This window comes from Bison bison, unplaced genomic scaffold (genome assembly GCF_000754665.1).
Source record: "Bison bison bison isolate TAMUID 2011002044 unplaced genomic scaffold, Bison_UMD1.0 scf7180017864190, whole genome shotgun sequence".
In the NCBI taxonomy this organism is placed as follows: domain Eukaryota; kingdom Metazoa; phylum Chordata; class Mammalia; order Artiodactyla; family Bovidae; genus Bison; species Bison bison.
The window spans coordinates 1,036,741-1,057,118 of record NW_011494762.1 but is presented as its reverse complement, the minus strand read 5'-3'; the positions used below and the strand labels follow the sequence as shown (position 1 = coordinate 1,057,118).

The window sequence follows — 20,378 nt, the reverse complement described above, 5'->3', positions numbered from 1 at the left end:
TGTATACACACACATATATATTTACATATAACTGAATCATCTTGCTGTATACCTGAAACTAATACAACATGTAAATCAACTATATTTCAATAAAAATTTTTTTAGAGAGAGAAAGAGGGAGTTTTTAAAAATGTAAGTGGGGTTTTATTGTACATATTTGTTCTGCATATTGCTTTTTTCTCTTAACAGTATATCTTGGAGATCTTTTCGTATCAACTCATGTTAATCTAGTTTATTCTTTCTAATGGCTAATATTTTAAGACTAACAAATTATTCATTTCCCTATTACTGGACATTTCTATTTCCAGGTTTTTGCAGCCATTAATAAGGCTACAATGGACATTCTGATACTTAATTGTTCTTATCAGTTTCTGTAAGATTGCCAAGTAGGAAGGGAAGTAAAAGACTTTTAAGTCACTAAATCTAAGTACAATAGGACACATTTTGTCAGTACAACCTAAAGAAAGCTATGTGGAAAAAACATGACAATTTTTGTTTTTTTTTATGAGGAAGAAATGAATTCTGCAGAAAATTCTCTCCATCTCCTCAATAATTAAATCCTTACTGGGATACTTCTCTGCAGTGAAGACAGTAAGATTCTTACAGAAACTGAAGTCTGTTAATGCTTTCACATTTGTTTTGTTGTCCCACACTCCTGCCCATTAAGGAATCACTTCGCCTCCAGAAAATAAAGATGACTTAATGACCACTGAGTTTAGAGGGGTATTTTTTTTTCAGCTATCTCTTTGGGATCTACCACCCTAACAAAACAACTATGAGAAGACAGGAGAATGAGAAGAAACACTAGCATCACTGTTCATTTTTCCTGATTGAGATCAAAGGGGGATAGAGAAGAATGAAAACAGAAGGGGTTTGAAGCCCTAAAACACATTTAGAAATCAGCATAAAGGCAATAGTAATGAATGCAAAGTAACTGAAAATGCATTTTATAGGCTGGTTTGCATACTTTATTTTTCATTAACGTCACAAATGCCTGAATATATTACAAAGGGTTCAGAGAGTCCTCCTTGGTGGTTCAGAGTGTTCCTAATCCTCCTTCAGTGCTCTTTAGTGATTGATTCTTTTAGTATTAATATCAAAGGGCAAGCATCCTAATGTACAGGTTGTACTTTCTATACAAAAATGGGGCTTAGGTGAGTGACTGCCAAGGATTTAGGACAAATATATTTCTATGAGTAAGTCACACTATCTTTTCTGTGACTAATCCATGGAAATATTTTTTTTCCATATTCCTATTCTCCTGCCTCTTCTGAAATTTCTAAGATTCTTATTGTTTTAAATAATTCTTAATGTTTTCTCTTATTTCTTTCAGGATTTATCTTGTGTGTCTCTTATAATCCCATAAGGCTCAATGATCTAAGTAGATGGGGCATCGGACTTACAGGACTCCAGGGTGATTGCGCTCTAAGTCTTACTTTTGCTATGAAAACATTTTTTTCAACATCAAGTTATTTTTAAAAGGAAAAGAAAAAAAATTACAGGATGCTTATCTTTGATTAAAAGTGTTCCAAATTATGCAAATTTATAACATAAAGATGTATAGTTTATATTAATCATTCTTTATTTCCTTTTTCTAAGCATTTCTCTTTGGGCCCATGCTTGTCTTGTGGAACAATGTATCCCCCACAAGCTAGATAGGTATCCAATGCATAATTGGTATTTAATTCTGTTGAAAAATGGATAAGTATTTTTCAACAGAGTTAAATGGGGTCTTGTAAGCAAATTTCTGATGTCCCATCTACTTATATCATTGAGCTTTACGGGATTATAAGAGACACACAAGATAAATTCTGAAAGAAATAAGAGAAAACAGTAAGAATCATTCAAAACAATAAGAATCTTAGGAATCTCAGAAGAGGCAGGAGAATAGGAATATGGAAAAAATATATTTCCATGGATAAATCATGAATAAAATTTCAATGACATAAAATGATATTCTCAACCATGAAGGTGTTAATGATCTATAGCTGAAATGAAAAAGGTCATCTTCAGGTTGTAAAGGAGCCTACCACAAGGCTTCCAGTTTTAATAACAACAGTTGACTTGTGTCATTCTAGTACGCTAAGCCCTAGGCTGAGCCTTTCGATATTTGTCCGTGGTTCCTATGATGTTGTGAAGGATGTACGAAAGTCTTACTAAGTGAGCAAACTAAGCCCAGAAAAGTTCAATAACAAGTCCAAAGGCCACAAATTACAAATGAATGAAACTGATTCAAACTGAGGTCTTCCAGATTCCAAGTCCTGTGTTCATAAATACTACCAGATATTTGGATGTAAGCAAGGAAAAAGTCAGGGACCACATTTTCTCCTGTTAAACAAAAGTTATAAAGTTGTGAAGTGGCATTTCTGAGAAGCCTAGTTAGTACACAGATAAAACAATAAGAGATAAGAATCTGAATATTTCAGAGAGCAAAAGAGAATCTTGAAACAATTAAAAATGTTTTCAATTTACCCAAGTTTAATATTAGAATATCCATTGATGTAACTGACTACGTTAACAGATTAAAGAGGAAAAACCGAAGTCACATCTCAACATACACAAAAAACATCCAATAAAATTCTACATTCATTCATGATTTCAGGTCTTCCCTGGTGGCTCAGATGGTAAAGAATCTGCCTGCAATGTGGGAGACCTGGGTTCAATTCCTGGGTTGGGAAGATCCCCTGGAGAAGGGAAGCGCTACCCACTCCAGCATTCTGGCCTGGAGAATTCCATAGACTGTATAGTCCATGGGGTCACTGAGACTCAGACGTGACTGAGCTATTTTCACTTTCATGATTTCAAAAGAAAAACAAAACCAATTCACAAACTGGAATAAGAGAAAATGTGAAGTATCTGTACTGAATAGTGAAATATTAGAAGTATCCTCTTCAAAAAAAGAACAGTTCAAAGATTCTTATCTCTACCTCTATTTTATACCCTGTAAATACTTCTATATACTTCTGTGTACTTCAACAGCTTCCCTGATGGCTCAGTTGTAAAGAATCTGCCTAGCAGTGCAGGAGATGTGAGTTTGATGCCTGGGTCAGGAAGATCCCTGGAGAAGGAAATGGAAATCCACGCCAGTATTCTTACCTGGAAAATCCCATGGACTACAGTCCATAGGGTTGCAAAAGAGTTGGACACAACTGAATGACTAAACGACAACAAAAATATACTTTAATACTTCTATACTCTTCAATTCCACTGGCTTGGATGCAGAGAAAAAGAGACAAAACTGGCAGTGCAGATAAATGGCAAAGACAGGGACAATAAATGGTGCTGGGGAAAGAGCTTATCAATCTGCAGAAAAAATGAAGTTAGATAACAGTATCTCATCATGAACTAACAATTCTAGATCAATTAAGTATACTTCATATCAAAGACAAAACTTTAATACTCTTAATAGAAAACATAAAAGAAATTAATATTTCCAATAATATTATTGTAATGTAACCTCTTGGCTATTCATAGGTTTTTCTCTTCGACCAACTGTTCTCAAATATTAGTGTGTATCTGAGTCACTTGCAGGGACCATGAAAGCACATATTGCAGGGCCCACCCACCTTCCCCCTCCCCACCCTCCATCGTTGAGCTTTTGATCTAGGAGGTCTGGAGTAGAACCTGAGAACTGGTTTGTTTTGACCTCACGGTACAGAAGGATTTCATAAACAAGTCATCAAAACAAAACAAAAAATGATAACCTAAAGGAAAAGATGATTAATTTGTTTCACTAAAATTAAGAATTTCTATTCGTCAAAAAATGCTAAGAAAAGAGAAAATACAAGCCTCAATGCTTGAAGATATATATAATACATATAAATGAACAGGAATCTGACACAGAATACCTACAAACCTTTAAGAAAAAGGAAAACAAACTCATTGTTTAAATGCACAAAAGACACAAACAGGTATCTTTTTTTAGAGGTGAACCGCGAGTAACCAGTGAAATAAACAGGAAAATCACAAGACATCATTTTATACCCACCACTTTGGCAACACTTAAAAAGTGAGAAGAGGATGCATGTTGGCAACAATGTGCCATATGTGAACTCTTATTTGCTGCTGACAGCAACATAATTGGAAACACTTTGGAAAACAAGTTGACACTATTTTAGACTGAGCATACAACTGTTATTGTAAGAATACCGCCAGAGAAACCTTTGCATATGAGGGCCAAGAGATGTGTATGTGAATGATCAATTCAGCATTGTCAGAAACAGAATACAACTCAAAATCATCTAAAAGTGTAATAGCAGGAGAATAGATAAGTAAATGTGTGGCCTATTATGCAGCAGAATACAAAAGTAGAAATGATTAAACTACAGCTAGAGGAGTCAGTATAGTTGAATCAATAGAATGAAAAAAATTGTAATCGAATACTTAATGATACTGTTTCTTAAAAAAATAAAAAATACAAAGTAAACAACATATTGTTCGGGAATTTACAGCATGTGGTAAAATTACAAAGAAAAACAGGAATGAGAAAAAGGTTCTGGAAAATGGTTACCTGCAGGAGTTAGGATAGGTAGAAAAATGTGGGATCAAGTTGAGGGGGAGAGGGGTTCTATGTTTTCTAAATTAAGGTGGATAGTGGAATTATGAGAGTTAATTTTATTATGATTCATAACTTCTACATACACACACACACACTGGCTTCTTTTTTTTTTTTTTTAAATCCCCCATAGGCTAGATGTCACAAGTAGAAAAAAAGAGCCTACAATTTGAAATGCTTTGCAATTCATAGACAAACACGGGAAGCGTGAAGACTTTCAGCTTGTTTTGGTTGTATTGCTTTGTTGCTAGTCCCCTTTCTTGCTTCTTTTCATTTATTGAAACAGCCTGGACCCTGGCTTCATTTGGCCGGTAAATCTCGACTTTATAAAGTGGTTAAACCAAAGTTCAAGATCACTAAGGTAATCTCTTGACAATCTCTTCCATGCTCTTCATACTCTGTGGTAGGTTTGTTTACTGAGTTGGTCTTGGGAAGAATGCAAACAGACCTCACAAACGTGGATGAATGGCCTGCACACAATTATACTTTGCAATTGAAGTGCACAACAGTTGGCGGCTGTGCAAGTGAGCAGCAAGCAGGCTGCTGTAGCTGCTCCAAGAGGGGGGGACTTCCTGTTCTCCACCTACAAGCGGCAGCTCCGAGAACCTCCACTGACGGAGAATTCGTCCTGATTCACGGAGAAAATGGTTCCCCTTTTTACTTCTAACTTAATCTGACAGAGGCACATCTCTGTCAAAGCATGTTTTTGTGGTTCATGAATTTTTACAACTAAGAATAGGGAGGAATCTTTGTAAATCTTAATAAGAAAGAGGCTTGAAAGTGAAAGTGAAGTCGTGTCAGGCTCTTTGTAACCCCATGGACTGTAGCCTACCAGACTCCTCCGTCCATGGGATTTTCTAGGCAAGAGTACTGGAGTGGGCTGCCATTTCCTTCTCCAGGAGGTCTTCCCAACCCCAGGAATCGAACCCAGGTCTCCTACATTGCAGGCAGACGCTTTACCGTCTGAGCCACCAGGGAAGCCTAAGAAAGAGGCTTAGCTCCTATCAAAAGCAAAGAAAGCAAGCTTAGAATTGGTTTCTTTCCATGGGGATAGGAAATATTCTTTCGTTTAATTTCTTCCTGAGAACATCTGGGTGATCTCTTCTGTCACTTCTTCAGGGAAGCAATGCAAGTAACTTAAAAACAGCTTGGATGCAATAACCGAATAAAGTTGGAATGTAGTCATCTTTCCCAGAAAAGGAATAGGAAGGAAATGGTTCATCTGGTCTCCAAACAACCAACCAGAAGTTACCACACGTGACATGAATATTCACAACCTGATTTGAGGGAACACTGTTTGCTTATTTAGTTTTAAAAATTGTGTATATATGATCTTTTGTGACATGTGATTTACTTATATTTTAAGACAAAAGAGCCACAAGTTCAAGCAAGAAAAACAAGACGCATTTAAAAATTTAATACCCTCCCCCAGAACAAATAATTCCCCAACAACCCCACAATGGTATTCTGGTATATTCTCCCATAACTTTCTTTACCCATCTACACATAAATGCTTTTTTCCCTTTCTTTCCTCCCCCCTTCTCAAATGACACTTTACCATACACATTATTCTTCAGTATTTTTTTACATTGAAGAACATATAGGAGATGCAAGAGATGCTGGGTTCAATCCCAGGGTCAGGAAGATCCCCCGGAGAAGGAAATGGCAACCCACTCCAGTATTCTTGCCTGGAGAATCCCATGGACAGAGAAGCCTGGCAGGCTATAGTCCATGGGGTCACAAAGAGATACAACTGAGCATGCATACATATCACACACTAGACAGAACTACATTCTTTGTAATAGCTGTGTCATATTCAACAGATTTACCACAGGTTCTTATTGATGGTCATTTAGTTTGCTTCCCATTTCCTGCAAGCAATGCTGCACTAAAAATCCTTTTTTAGAGTTCCTTTTGTGACAGCATTTTATTTCTGATCTCCCCAAATGTGGGACTGCTAGGTTAAAGAGTAAGTATATATGTTACAATGTTGTGTAAAAGTATATATATATTTTTTAAAAAAATAATAGATATTAACAAACTACTTCCCTAATTTGGTGGCAATTCACTTTTCCATAAGCAGTGTAGGAGCGTACCCTTACCTCTCACCTCTATGCCAGCAATGGATATCATTATTGTTCTGTCTATTTCATGGGAGGAAAATTACATTTTATTGTTATTTTAACTTACATTTCTCTAATTTCTTAGTGAGGTTGGACATTTTCTCATATGCTCATTGGTGATTTAATTCTTTCTTATCTGAACTGTCCAAATCTTTTGTTCATAATTCTATTAGGTTGACTTTTTAATTATTGATTTTTAGGAGTTGTTTTGTATATTAAACACATTAAGCCTTAACACATAACAAGATTACTCCCCATATCTCCTTGAGCAGTTCCTGGTGATTTATTATCTTTGGTCACATATACAAACAGTCCTCTATAGCCCCAGGTTCAGAATCCATAAATTCCACCAACCAGAGATGAAAAAAAAAATGTTCAGAAAAATAACTGCAGAAAGTTCCGAAAAGCAAAACATGAATTTGCCATAGACCAGGAAATATTTATATAGGATTTACATTGTATTCACATAGCATTTAAATTGTATTAGGTATTGTAAGTAATCTACAGATGATTTAAAGTATATGGGAGAATGCATATAGGTTATATGCAAATATGTGCTTAGTCACTCAGTCGAGTCCCACTCTTTGCAACTCCATGGACTGTAGCCCACCAGGCTCTTCTGTCCATGGGGATTCTCCAGGCAAGAATACTGGAGTGGGTTGCCATGCCCTCCTGCAAGGGATCTTCCCAGCCTAGGGATCAAACCCAGGTCTTCCTCATTGCAGGCTGATTCTTTACCATCTGAGCCACCAGGCAAGTCCTGTATGCAAATACCACACCAATTTTTACAAGAAGCTTGAGTATCTTTGGAATTTGGTATCTGAGAGGGTCCTGGAACCAATCCCCCAAAGATATTAAGAGATGAAAATAATTTTAAAAAAATTTATGTACCCATATATGTCTTTCTTTTCCTTCTAGATTTCTTGTCAACCTTATAGCCTGCCCTACCTCAGTATTATACAGATTACATGCTTTTTAATTTTCTTTTTCTCTTTTGATTTTGGATTTTTTTATATCCATATCTTTAATCTACTGTATCTGGTATCTTTTTTTTCTTTTGTGTGATATACATAGTCTTTTTGTTTGGTTTCCTTCAAATGGGCAGTCAGTTATGATGATAACATTGATTAAATAAGCATTCTTTCCCTGGTAAATTAAAATACTATAATGTCATAGAAAAAGTTATTATATATACTGTCTGTCTTCTGTGTTCTGGCCATGAATATATTTTGTTTATTCCTGTGAGAATACCTTGTTTTGAATAAAGCAGGTCTCCCTGCACTTCAAAATTTTCTTGGTTATCCTTGGGCACTTATTCTTTTGCATAAAGTTTAAAATTCTCATTGGGTTTAAAATTATAATAAAAATACAGTTGAAGAAGGAAGAATGTTTCTATATTAATTTTTCTCTCTCAGTAGCATGGTATTCCTCTCTTCATACCATATTTTCTGTTTTTTGGTAGAATTTTATAGTACTGCACTGTAAAATTTACAGGATTCTACTTCCTATTCTAAGTGGTTATTTGTAGTATAGGGAAAAGTCATTGGATTCTGTTGGCTATCTTTTATCCAGATACTTTTCCAAATTCTTTCATAATTTAGTCATCTCTTGGATTTCTAGATATCATATGATCTGAAAACAGGAAAAAGGGTCACAAATTTTGTATTATTTATATGTATTTTTTTCATTAGCTGTACATTAGCTAAAACCTCTAAAATGAAATTGAATACAAAGGTTGCAAACATCAGTGTTTTATTTTTTAATGGAAATGTCTTCAGTATTTCAGAGTTTAAGCTTATGTTTGCTGTTAGATGTTGGTAAAGGTGTTTATTATTAAAGCTGCCTCCTTAGATATGAAGTATGCAGTACACAACGGGGCCACGTTGAAGAAGAGCTTGTTTCCTCCCAGTGTACTGGATTGGTTTAAAGTATTAGTTCCTTGTAGGTCAAAGTATAAAACAATCTGGAACTGCTAAGCTGCTAAGTCACTTCAGTCGTGTCCGACTCTGTGCGACCCCATAGACAGCAGCCCACCAGGCTCCCCTGTCCCTCAGATTCTCCAGGCAAGAACACTGGAGTGGGTTGCCATTTCCTTCTCCAATGCATGAAAGTGCAAAGTGAAAGTGAAGTCGCTCAGTTGTGTCTGACTCTTAGCGACCCTATGGACTGCAGCCTACCAGGCTCCTCTGCCCATGGGATTTTCCAGGCAACAGTACTGGAGTGGGTTACCATTGCCTTCTCCTAATGTCTTTTTTAAATGATAGATTTCAAATGACCTGACGAATTGCTTATAATGTTATTGGTCTGCTTAGGTTTTCTAATTCCTCTTGGGTCAACTTGTTAGTTTATACTTGGCAAGAAAATAATCATTTTTTCTTTAAGATTTTAAAGAATATTACCATATTATTAAAATTTAATAAACTGTCCTAATTTTAAAATATTATTTGTATCTGTGATTATATTTTTAAAATTCTGAATGATGTGTATATTATGCTTTTTCTCAATCAGATTTGCAGTGGTTTATCTATTTTTATCCTGGGCTTCCTAGGTGGTGCTAGTGGTAAAGAACACACCTACCAATGCAGTAGACGTAGGAGATATGGGTTCAATCCCTGGGTTGGAAAGATCCCCTGGAGGAGGACATGGCAACCCACTCCAGTATTCTTGCCTGGAGAACACGATGGACAGAGGAGCCTGGTGGGCTACAGTCTATAGTCGCGAAGACTTGGACACAACTGAAGCAATTTGCACACGTGCACTTTTATTTTATTCTACTTGTTTTAAAGAACCAGCTTTTCATTTTATCTATAATTTCTTCTATTTTTTTTAAAATTTATGGTTCTGATAGGCTAAATCATGCCTTTTCCCAAAGATGTCTACAACTTAATCCCTGCAAGCTGTGAATACATTATAGTAGCAAAAGACACTTTCCTGATGTAATTAAGGTTATGGATGCTTCTGATTGGGGAAAAACCCTGGATTATATGGGCAGCCCAATCTAATCACATAAACCTTTCAAAAGCAGAGAACTTTGGCTGGAGGAAGAAGAGATGAAGAGGAGAAAGAGGGAGAAGTCAGAGAGATTCCAAGCCAGTTTGATGGAGGGGGGCCATGTGCAAGGAACAGAGTGAGAAGCTAGGAACAGCCCTGAGCTAATAGCCAGCAAGAGACTGGGACCTCAGTCTTACAAGCACAAGGAACTAGATTCTGCCAACAACCTGACCTATTTTGCAAGTTGATTCTACCCTAGAGTCTTTCTATAAAAAGCCCAGGCCAGCTAACACCTTGACTTTGGCCTTGTGAGACCCTGAGCAGAGAAACCAGCCAAGCCAACATGGATTTCTGATGTGCAGAAACTGTGAGGTAATATATTTGTATTGTTTTAAGCCCCCATGTTTGTGGTAAATTGTTACGGCAACAACAGAAAATAATACAATTGTTCACAGATTTTTTTGGATGGGAGGGAGGGGGTCTTTACTATTCCTTGTATATTTTGCTGTTCTTTTTTATTTCCTTTTTTTCCCTTCTTGTTTTACTGAGATATAATCAATCTTTTATTTTCTTAAGTGAATACTTCATTTATATATTTTAAGTTTTTCTTTCCAATAAATAAACACATTTAAGCCTATATTCCTCTGAGAACCATTTTATCTAAGACCCCCAAATTTTAGAATAAATATTCTCTTTTTTGCTAATTCCGATATATTTCTTGCTGCTGCTGCTAAGTCACTTCAGTCGTGTCCGACTCTGTGCGACCCCATAGACGGCAGCCCACCAGGCTCCCCCATCCCTGGGATTCTCCAGGCAAGAGTACTGGAGTGGGTTGCCATTGCCTTCTCCAATATATATTTCCTAATCTTACATATTAAGATATAGAGCACAGCATAAAATTAGTTTTCAGAAATTCCAGTTTAAAAGATCTAGTGTAAGAAACTTTGTTTTCATTTTAAAAGCTTTTTATTGTTATACAAGAAATGCATCTATATTTAGAAGATGCAGAAAGTGAAAAGAAAAATAATCAACTAGAATACAGCCCCATAGAGATCATCAGCATTAACATTCTGATACATCTTTGCAAGTGTTCAGAGAATGCTTTGGTGTATAACTAACTTAGTAAAGGCATTTCATCTAATCCATTTTAACTTTGTACTCAGAAGCACAGAACCCTCTCACAGGGAAGCTACACAGAGTTGGGGTGGGTGGTTTCCATTCGGCTTCTCAGAGACACGGCCCTCCACCGAGGATGCTCAAACATAGGTGAGTGATGATGGGGATGTTGTGGAGGCAGCAGAACCAAGCGGGGAGGGCTCAGGATTGGCAAGACCAGGACCTGAGTCCTAGCTCTGCCACCTCTTCTTCCTTAGTGACCGTAAAGGTTATCTCACTTAAGGGGTTACAGGAGGTAAGCAGAATGCTGTCTGCTTAATGCACAGTGGTATCTGCAGAATGCGCTCTGGCTCTCCTTTACTGCGTCCTGGTGTGGCCCACAGGAGGTGAGGCAAAGTGAGGGGAACCGACAGCTGAAAGCAGAACAGCGAGCTGAGAAAGTCCCGAAAAGATGCTAGTAGGCCAAGGGGACCCCCAAAGCAACTGAGGGATGTCCCCTGCTCGTACCATCCTACCCTGAAGGGAAACGGCCCACTGACTGCAGCAGAGGAGGACACTGTCTTCCAGATGAGAACACTGAGGGAAAATCAACTTTGAGGGCAGGAGATCTGGGCTCGGCTCGGCCATCCAGTATGGCATCTTTTCCTTGTTCCTTCTTGATCAGGAAGATCATGTTTGATATAGGATTTTCCCCATGCTCCCCTCTTGTCTGGCACCTTTCAATCCCCTGATCCTTATCTCCTGGCATGCTAATCCAAATTAAATAATTAATAGTGTCCGTATAGCTAGCAACTTCTATTTAGTTAAAATTAAAGAAGACTTAAGGCTTTAAAATCCTTACTTAAGAAGAAGAAAAATGACAAATAAATGTCTTCTAAGAGATCCCTATTTAAAAAGGTCATACATTCATATATTCTAAGATATGCCTTGAGGCTTTACAAACTCACTCCCATTTCTTCTCCTATATCCACAGGACAGTAAGTTCACAATGATGTCCCAATCAGGAGTTGGATATATGTACTAAGGAAGGGAAATGAATTGACATAGTTTACAAAGATTTTTCAACAAAATGGTTAACACCAAAACCTTAAAAAATTAACCTTTACTTTTGTGACCTTGAACAGCCAAATTCCTATCTCACTCCCTTAACATGTTTAAAAATAGTGCTCTCAAGAGTATGTGTTTTTAATAAATAAAGACATTTAATGAGTGAAATGAAAATTAAAAAATCACTGAGCCTTCAAAATCTAACAAAGATGTAAAAATTCATCTCTTTACTCATAAACTTATAGAAATGACAGGGAATGTGGGGAAGAAATATCGAGCTCTTGCCTGTGCTAGTTCATCCAGCACATGGAATTTAGAGTGCGAACGATGGCAGCCTTGAAATGAAGAGATGGCACTTTCTCAACATACATATGTCCATATTTAAAACCTCACAATCATGCTCAAAACTGAATTCTGGTGCCCCCTCAAGGGAAAATACTTATAATGGAAACAAACTGAATGATGACTAGTGGAAATGAAATGACTTCCAAGAAACTATGAAAAACAGAAAACATCGACAGTATCTGAATTGTTTAACTTTTTGTATCTTGTTTAGAAATACACTGAGATACTGACCTGTAAAATGTAGAGAATGACAGCTGTCAGTCCAACCCAGCTGTGCAGACTGTACATATTGGGGATCTTCTTGGCATTGTGGAAATCAAAAACAGCCACCAGAGAAATAATTGCAAGAATGGCAGCAACAGTGTTTAGCCCTGCATGGATGGATTTCATCAGGAGCTTGCTGCATTTCCAGGTCCATGGCAGTCTGTATACAATGATGGCTGAAGAGAGAAAAAAGGGCACAGAATGCAGTGTTGCTGTTCTTTTAACCAACACAAGATGAACATTTTGACGCAGTGAACACTCCCTTCTATGAAACCCTTTTCTGTTAACTTTGGCTTCTCCTCTCTTCCCTGCCTCTCAGTGGTTCCTTCTTAAGTTCTTTGCTGGCATCTTCTTTACTCCCAACTTACGAATAAACCTTGATGCCTCTCAGGCTCAGTCTTAGGATTTTTTCCTCTCTCTGTGAGTGATCTCATTCAGTCTCTCACTAAAATGCTACCTCCATGGTTGGGACTCCAAAATTCTCATCTCCAGCCCAGAACTTTCTTCTGAACTCCAGACCTACATATTCCAATGGCTTCTTGACATTTCTACATAGATGCCTCTCAAATATCTCAAACTCAACATGTCCCAAACTAAATTCCTAATCTTATGGTCTGGTTTCTTCATATAAGTGCCTTAATTTGACAAGAAAAAGACAGGCTAAAGAATAGAAAAAATAAGCGCAAAGATTTAAATAGACGAAAGAGTATTTCTAAGTATTTCATAAAGGAGTATATCCAAGTGACTAGAAAGCATAATTAAGATATCAACTTCGTTGATCAACAGAGAAATGAGAATACCTGTATCACACGTCTGAATGGCTGAACACGGAAAATACTGAGTACTGGAGAGGCTATGAAACAACAAAACTCTCACGCTCTGCTGCTGAGAGTTTAAAGGAGAACAAACACTTGGGAAAACTAGCAGTATCTACTTAAGCTAAACTTATGCATACCTTTTGTTGTTATTTAGTTGCTCAAGGCTGTATATTGTCTCCCTGCTTATTTAACTTATATGCAGAGTACATCATGAGAAACATTGAACTGGAAGAAACACAAACTGGAATCAAGATTGCCAGGAGAAATATCAATAACCTCAGATATGCAGATAACACCACCCTTGTGGCAGAAAGTGAAGAGGAACTCAAAAGTCTCCTGATGAAAGTGAAAGTGGAGAGTGAAAAAGTTGGCTTAAAGCTCCACATTCAGAAAACGAAGATCATGGCATCCGGTCCCATCACTTCATGGGAAATAGATGGGGAAACAGTGGAAACACTGTCAGACTTTATTTTTCGGGGCTCCAAAATCACTGCAGATGGTGACTGCAGCCATGAAATGAAAAGACGCTTACTCCTTGGAAGGAAAGTTATGACCAACCTAAACAGCATATTCAAAAGCAGAGACATTACTTTGCCAACAAAGGTCCGTCTAGTCAAGGCTATGGTTTTTCCTGTGGTCATGTATGCATGTGAGAGTTGGACTGTGAAGAAGGCTGAGCACCGAAGAATTGATGCTTTTGAACTGTGGTGTTGGAGAAGACTCTTGAGAGTCCCTTGGACTGCAAGGAGATCCAACCAGTCCATTCTGAAGGAGATCAGCCCTGGGATTTCTTTGGAAGGAATGATGCTAAAGCTGAAACTCCAGTACTTTGGCCACCTCATGCGAAGAGTTGACTCACTGGAAAAGACTCTGATGCTGGGAGGGATTGGGGGCAGGAGGAGAAGGGGACGACAGAGGATGAGATGGCTGGATGGCATCACTGACTCGATGGACATGAGTCTGAGTGAACTTGGGAGTTGGTGATGGACAGGGAGGCCTGGCGTGCTGTGATTCATGGGGTCGCAAAGAGTCGGACACGACTGAGCGACTGAACTGAACTGGAGTCAGGTCTAACTCTTTTGCAACCCCATGGATGGTAGCCCACCAGGCTCCCCTGTCCATGGGATTTCCCAGGCAACAATACTGGAGTAGGTTGCCATTTCTTTCTCCAGGGAATCTTCCCAACCCAGGCATCAAACCCATGTCTCCTGCATTGACAGGTGGGTTCTTTACCACTGAGCCATTATGATATATTAATTCTACTCCTGGGCATATGCCCCAAGGAAATATATACATATATTCACCAAAAGACATGTATTAAGAGTAGTATTATAGCACTATTTGTTGTGGCCAAAACCTGGGAAATTCCCAAATGTTCATCATTAAGAGACTGAATAAATAAATTGTGATATATTCATACCATGGCATGAATAATCTAAAACTAGAACTTCACTCAATGATATGGATCAATCTATAATGTCAATGCCAAGAAACTAGACATAAACAAATATACACTGTATGATTCAATTGATATGAAATATAAAAATAGGCAACACTCATCTTTGCAATAAGAAAAATCAAGACAGGAAATTCTCTGGCAATTTAGTGGTTAAGACTCTCCATGCTTCCAATGCAAGGGACATGGGTTTGATTCCTGGTCAGGGAACTAAGACCCCAGGTGGCCAAAACCTAATTAATTAATTAATTGCAATATACTTTTAAAAAATAAATAAAAGATTTAAAAAATTGAAGAGTCAAGATAGTGGCTGCCCTTGTGAAGAAGGGGTATAGCAACCAGAAAGGAATGCACAAGGGATTTCTGGGCTCCTGCTAATAATCTGATTTTCAACCTAGGTGCTGATTATACAGGTAATCAATCACTGAGGGAAGATGCATTAAGCTATACATTTATACATATGCTTTTCTGCATGTAGAGTAAACTTCAGCAAAATGATTCTTGAAAAGCTTTTTCTTAGTGTCCTGGCTTAATCAGTAGATTATATGGCCACCCTATCCAGCATGCAATTAATTTTGGAAGGTAATATCCTGCCCCAACCTACTCTCATCCCACTCCTTATGTTCATTTCACGGAAAATTTAAATATCTGGAAATGTATGGCAGGTTGAAAAGTTTAAAGAATACTCTCTTGGAAAATGGGTCCCATTATATTAGCAACGGGTCACATAAATTTCTTAATTCCAGAAAAGAAGCAGCAGCAGAAGCTGCTGCCTTTTCCCTTCAAAGACATTTAGAGTATAAGAAACTTAATTGGATCATAAAATGTAAAAGATTATCTTGTCCATTTTCAGGCAGAAACACAAAAACCCTACAAAGATATTAATAGATGTGAATTCAGTCACTTTAAAGCTTTCAGCACAAGATGTCAATCTTCCTATTCTTTGGTTCCTTTCTAACACTTGAGAGGCAGGCATCACAGTTAGGACAGATTCATTTTATCTAATCCAAATTCTGAAGGCTGACTACCTACTCATTTTAGTGCATATATGGCTATCTTATAAATGTTGATTGATTATATCAATATTTCCTTGAGGACATAGAAACTTTACAGGTAATCATTTCTATAGTCAATAAATCTTTTCAAACCATTTAATACAACACCTTGAAAGCTATATGTTTAGGGGGTGCTTTGCCCTGTAGCTTCCACGATCCTAGTTCCCCAACCAGGGATTGAACCCAGGCCTGACGGTGAAAGCACCAAGTCCTGGCCACTGGTCCTCCAGGGAATTCCCAAAAGGTATGCTTTTAAAAGCTAGTTCAGGAAGTTCCCTGGTGGTATAGTGGTTGGGATTCCAGGCTTTTACTGTTGTGGCCCAGGTTCAATCCTTGGTCAGGGAACTGAGATCCCACAAGCTGTATGGCATGGCCAAAAAAAAAAAATAAATGAAATTAAAAAAATAAAAGTTAGTTCAACATCCTTTGTCATCCTACTTCAATGTCTTTGAGGGCAGAAATATGAGGGCACACACACACACGAAACCGAGCCCTTGCAAGGTAGTAGGCACCATACTAAGTGCCCTACTTGTTTACATTATAATGATCAACTCAACTCTGTGAGGAAGGCATAGTTATTATTACTACTACACAGAGGAGGAAGTAGAGGCACAGAGAGGTGAAGTAGTTTGCTCAATATCATTGTGTTTTTAAATTAATATCATTGTTATCACCAGCATCATCATCGTCGTCAGCATCATATCCTCCAGGCACCACCCAGGGGAAGGACTCTTAGATTGCAGGGCTTGAATGGATGCATCCACATGCATAAGGGAAATACTCAGGCTGTTTCCCTGAAAAGCAAATTATGAGCCATGAATCATGACAGCTTTTCATCCCTAATTTGGGTCATATTATACCCAAAATTTCCAACATCAAAACTAAGCTCAGATGTTAGAAATCAGGAATAGTTATCAAGGCTGAGGAGAGTTCAAGAGTTACCGGGGGGATTCTGGGGTGCCTGGAATGTTGTCTCATGATGCGAGCATGAGTGTGCTCATGCGATGAAAACACATCCCTTATGATTTAGGTACTTTTCTGCATGTATGTGGTTCTTGAACAAAAAGTACCTGAAAAATGTCCAAAATTCAAAGACAGTTACGTTCCCAGTAAAGAACTTTCACTCTTCTCAATACTGCAAGAACCCCGAAAAATGTGTCAAATTTTTCACAAAACTGAAAGTCTACCCTCTTTGAGTGTCAAAACTTGATTTTTAAACTTTTCAAATTTACCCAAATGATTTTCAAGTCAGTTGCCCACTAGCTTTTCTTCTCTAGCAATAGCATGAGTGGGACACAATCTAATCTTTTATTGATGGTTTGGGGTTATCAGTAAAACATACTGTCCTATTACTATGAAGCAGGAGAGGTACTTACCTCTGATCCAAGTGGGCCCAGATAATTATATTTTTGTTTTCTCTAGTCCTTGAGTCTAGTTTTAGAATTTTCTATCTCCTCTTTTAGTTTCTTGCCCAGGTTAAGGGTGCCTGCCTCCAACCTCTCCTCTCATCAGCCTGCACTATCTATTATTCCTACCAGCTTTAAGTTCTAGTTGATAAATTTTTAGGATGGCAAAACTCTTTTAACATCTTTAAATATGGATGGTGACTACATGGGGATCTGTTATATTAGTTTCTGTATGGTTGAAAGAGTTCATGAATAAAATTCCTGTAAGCCTGCAAACTTAATAGGCAATTAGTCTCACCTTCTAAGTAGGAAGCTTGTGGAAACCTCAGTGGCTCTCTCATAGGAGGCAGGCACGGAGTTTTCAGCACCTGTCCTGGTGATAGAGAAGTTCTGCAGGGTAGCTGACTAAGTTTCAAATGCTCTCTGGATAAATGGAGGATAACTCCAAAGTGATGCATTTGCATAATGTGTTTACGTGCCTTTTAAAATGCATAAATAACCCAAATACGGTGAACTTCAGGAGAAAGGGCAACCTTAACAAATCAACCACATTTCTTCAACAAGAAGCTTTTTTCAACAGCAGTAAAAACTGCCTGTAGAGTGGAATTTAAATATTTCTTGCTTCTCTGGCTTGGCACTTACCTAGACACCATTCCTGAGGTTCAGTGAGAAGGAAGAAAAAGTTCTCAGAAGCCCATGAGGAGGGGAAATGCTATCAGACAGCTACTTGTGATTGAAACAAGGGTTTTCTGTTACAGGTCCGAGATGGCAAAACCATTTGAGGCAAGAAAAGGAGGGGAAACATGAACACATGTATGTGAAAAATACGTTTAAAAATTTTTTTAACTTTAAACTTTTTATTTTGTATTGGTGTATAGCTGATTAACAACGTTGTGGTAATTTCAGGTGAACAGTGAAGGGACTCAGTCATACATATACATGTATCCATTCTCCCCCAAACACCCCTCCCACCCAGGCTGGCTGATGGTGGAACATGCTGTTGTGATAAACTTGAAACGGAAGGAGGGAAGGCAGGCAGGCAAGAAGGGAGGGAGGGAGGAAGACCTGTGTACAATTATTCTTTCAACAATGAAGAGGGAAACGCAGTAACTTGAGTTGTATTTACTTATTAGAAATCTTCTCAGTTCCTAAGCAGCATAATCAACTCAGGGATATGTGAAATACAAATTCTCCAAGATGTAATCTCTGGTTTGACACCAGCTTTCCATCCATATACCATTACAAAACTATCCACATACACAAATCTCTTATAGCAGACAATGCAAATGTAGAATTTGTCAAAGTGAATGTGGGGAGAAGGGCACTTGGAGGAAGAGAAATGTCCCCATATATAGAAAACAATTTGACTCTAGTTCTTCTTTCTTTAAATCTTGTGATTTATGAAGATAGGAGCACATCTGTCTAGGTCACGGTCAGATCCCAGCATTTAGCAAAGAGCTCACAAAGCCTAGCACATAGCAGAAATTCAATAAGTATGTGTTGAATATATAAATCTTAATAAAGTACAGTAATTTATTATTTCCCAGAAAATGAGCAGATTCTCTTTTAAAATGCACAAATTAAAACTTCAACTGCTGACCCAAGTGTTGTGTGTATATGCTCAATCGTGTCTGACTCTTTGAGAACCCATGGACTGGAGCCTGCCAGGCTCCTTTGTCCATGGGATTTTCCAGGCAAGAATACTGGAGTGGGTTGCCATTTCCTTCTCCAGGAAAGGCAGTCAGATCTAACTGCTGACCCAAGTGTTAGCTCATATAAAACCAAATGGTCCTTTCAAATCAGTAAAAAGTATTCTGCCCTTGGACCCACTTAATAGCTTTAGATAAGCTTTAAGTGAACCACAAAATAAGTTATTAAAAGTGAAGTACACTGGAAATTGAAGACCTTTATAAACTCTGCTTAAATATGGTGTGCCCATCACACTTTTCTTAACTTTTTGAATAAAGTATTATTTTGACCTCCTTGGTAGAATGTTCCGAACAGGACTATTAAAATTTATAATTTATTTCCCTGTGTACCCCAGAATGTAGCAGACTCAATCCAAAGGACCTCAAGTTTAAATGTACAAGCAGAGAACCCCCGTTAAGTACGCTTCCTGAAAAGATTCCTACAGCAACTATCAGGGCGAACCTGAGCTCTGAAACATGCCTGTGTACTCAGACTGTCTCACAGCATGAATGTCATGAAACTGAAAACCTCTGGAGAATCAGAATGAAGGAAGTGATCTGAGCGATTTGGAAGATTTGTTTTAGCATCTTGGTACTAGAAGCATCTCTTTGAAGTGACTAAAATCCTCACAAAGGTATCTTCTGGGTACCAAATAGTGTATGAAAAGAGAAAAATTCAATTAATTGGCTAGACATTTACAAATATTCAGAAAACTTGCATTGTTAACAACACCAGCCATATTTTCGCTATATTTTCTTGTGCCTCAATCAATATTATAACAGATTAGAAATAGTATTGGCTCTGATATCGCTGTGGAGAAGGCGATGGCACCCCACTCCAGTACTTTGCCTGGAAAATCCCATGGATGGAGAAGCCTGGTAGGCTGCAGTCCATGGGGTCGCTAAGAGTCGGACACGACTGAGCGACTTCACGTTCACTTTTCACTTTCACTTTTCACTTTCATGCATTGGAGAAGGAAATGGCAACCTACTCCAGTGTTCTTGCCTGGAGAATCCCAGGGACGGGGGAGCCTGGTGGCTGCCGTCTATGGGGCCATACAGAGTCAGACACGACTGAAGTGACTTGGCAGTAGCAGTTAGCTGATATCACTGGTGGTAAATTTAACCCTGGTCAGGCATTTGACCTCTAAAATTAGGAGCTGAACTTCAAGTCCTAGACAGCTCTAAATATTTAGGGCTCAGGTGGAGATAGGACTACATCTTACTCATTTGTTTTACACAGTGTCTGGCATACAGTAGTGGAGGTGATGGCATTCCAGTGGAGCTATTTCAAATCCTGAAAGATGATGCTGTGAAAGTGCTGCACTCAATATGCCAGCAGATTTGGAAAACTCAGCAGTAGCACAGGACTGGAAAAGGTCAGTTTTCATTCCAATCCCAAAGAAAGGCAATGCCAAAGAATGCTCAAACTACCACACAATTGCACTCATCTCACACACTAGCAAAGTAATGCTCAAAATTCTCCAAGCCAGGCTTCAGTAATATGTGAACCG

The 20,378-nt window shown here is 38.2% G+C and overlaps 1 protein-coding gene across 1 annotated transcript in view; it reads right to left on the bottom strand.

The window, feature by feature from the left end:
- The window catches only part of LOC104991374 (cytochrome b reductase 1), a 34,697-nt gene that overhangs the window by 4,965 nt on the left and 9,354 nt on the right, over window positions 1-20,378 (bottom strand). The window contains exon 2 of the mRNA XM_010843811.1: window positions 12,409-12,617. Coding sequence (XP_010842113.1) covers window positions 12,409-12,617 — 209 coding nt within the window. The remainder of the gene's footprint in view (window positions 1-12,408; window positions 12,618-20,378) is intronic.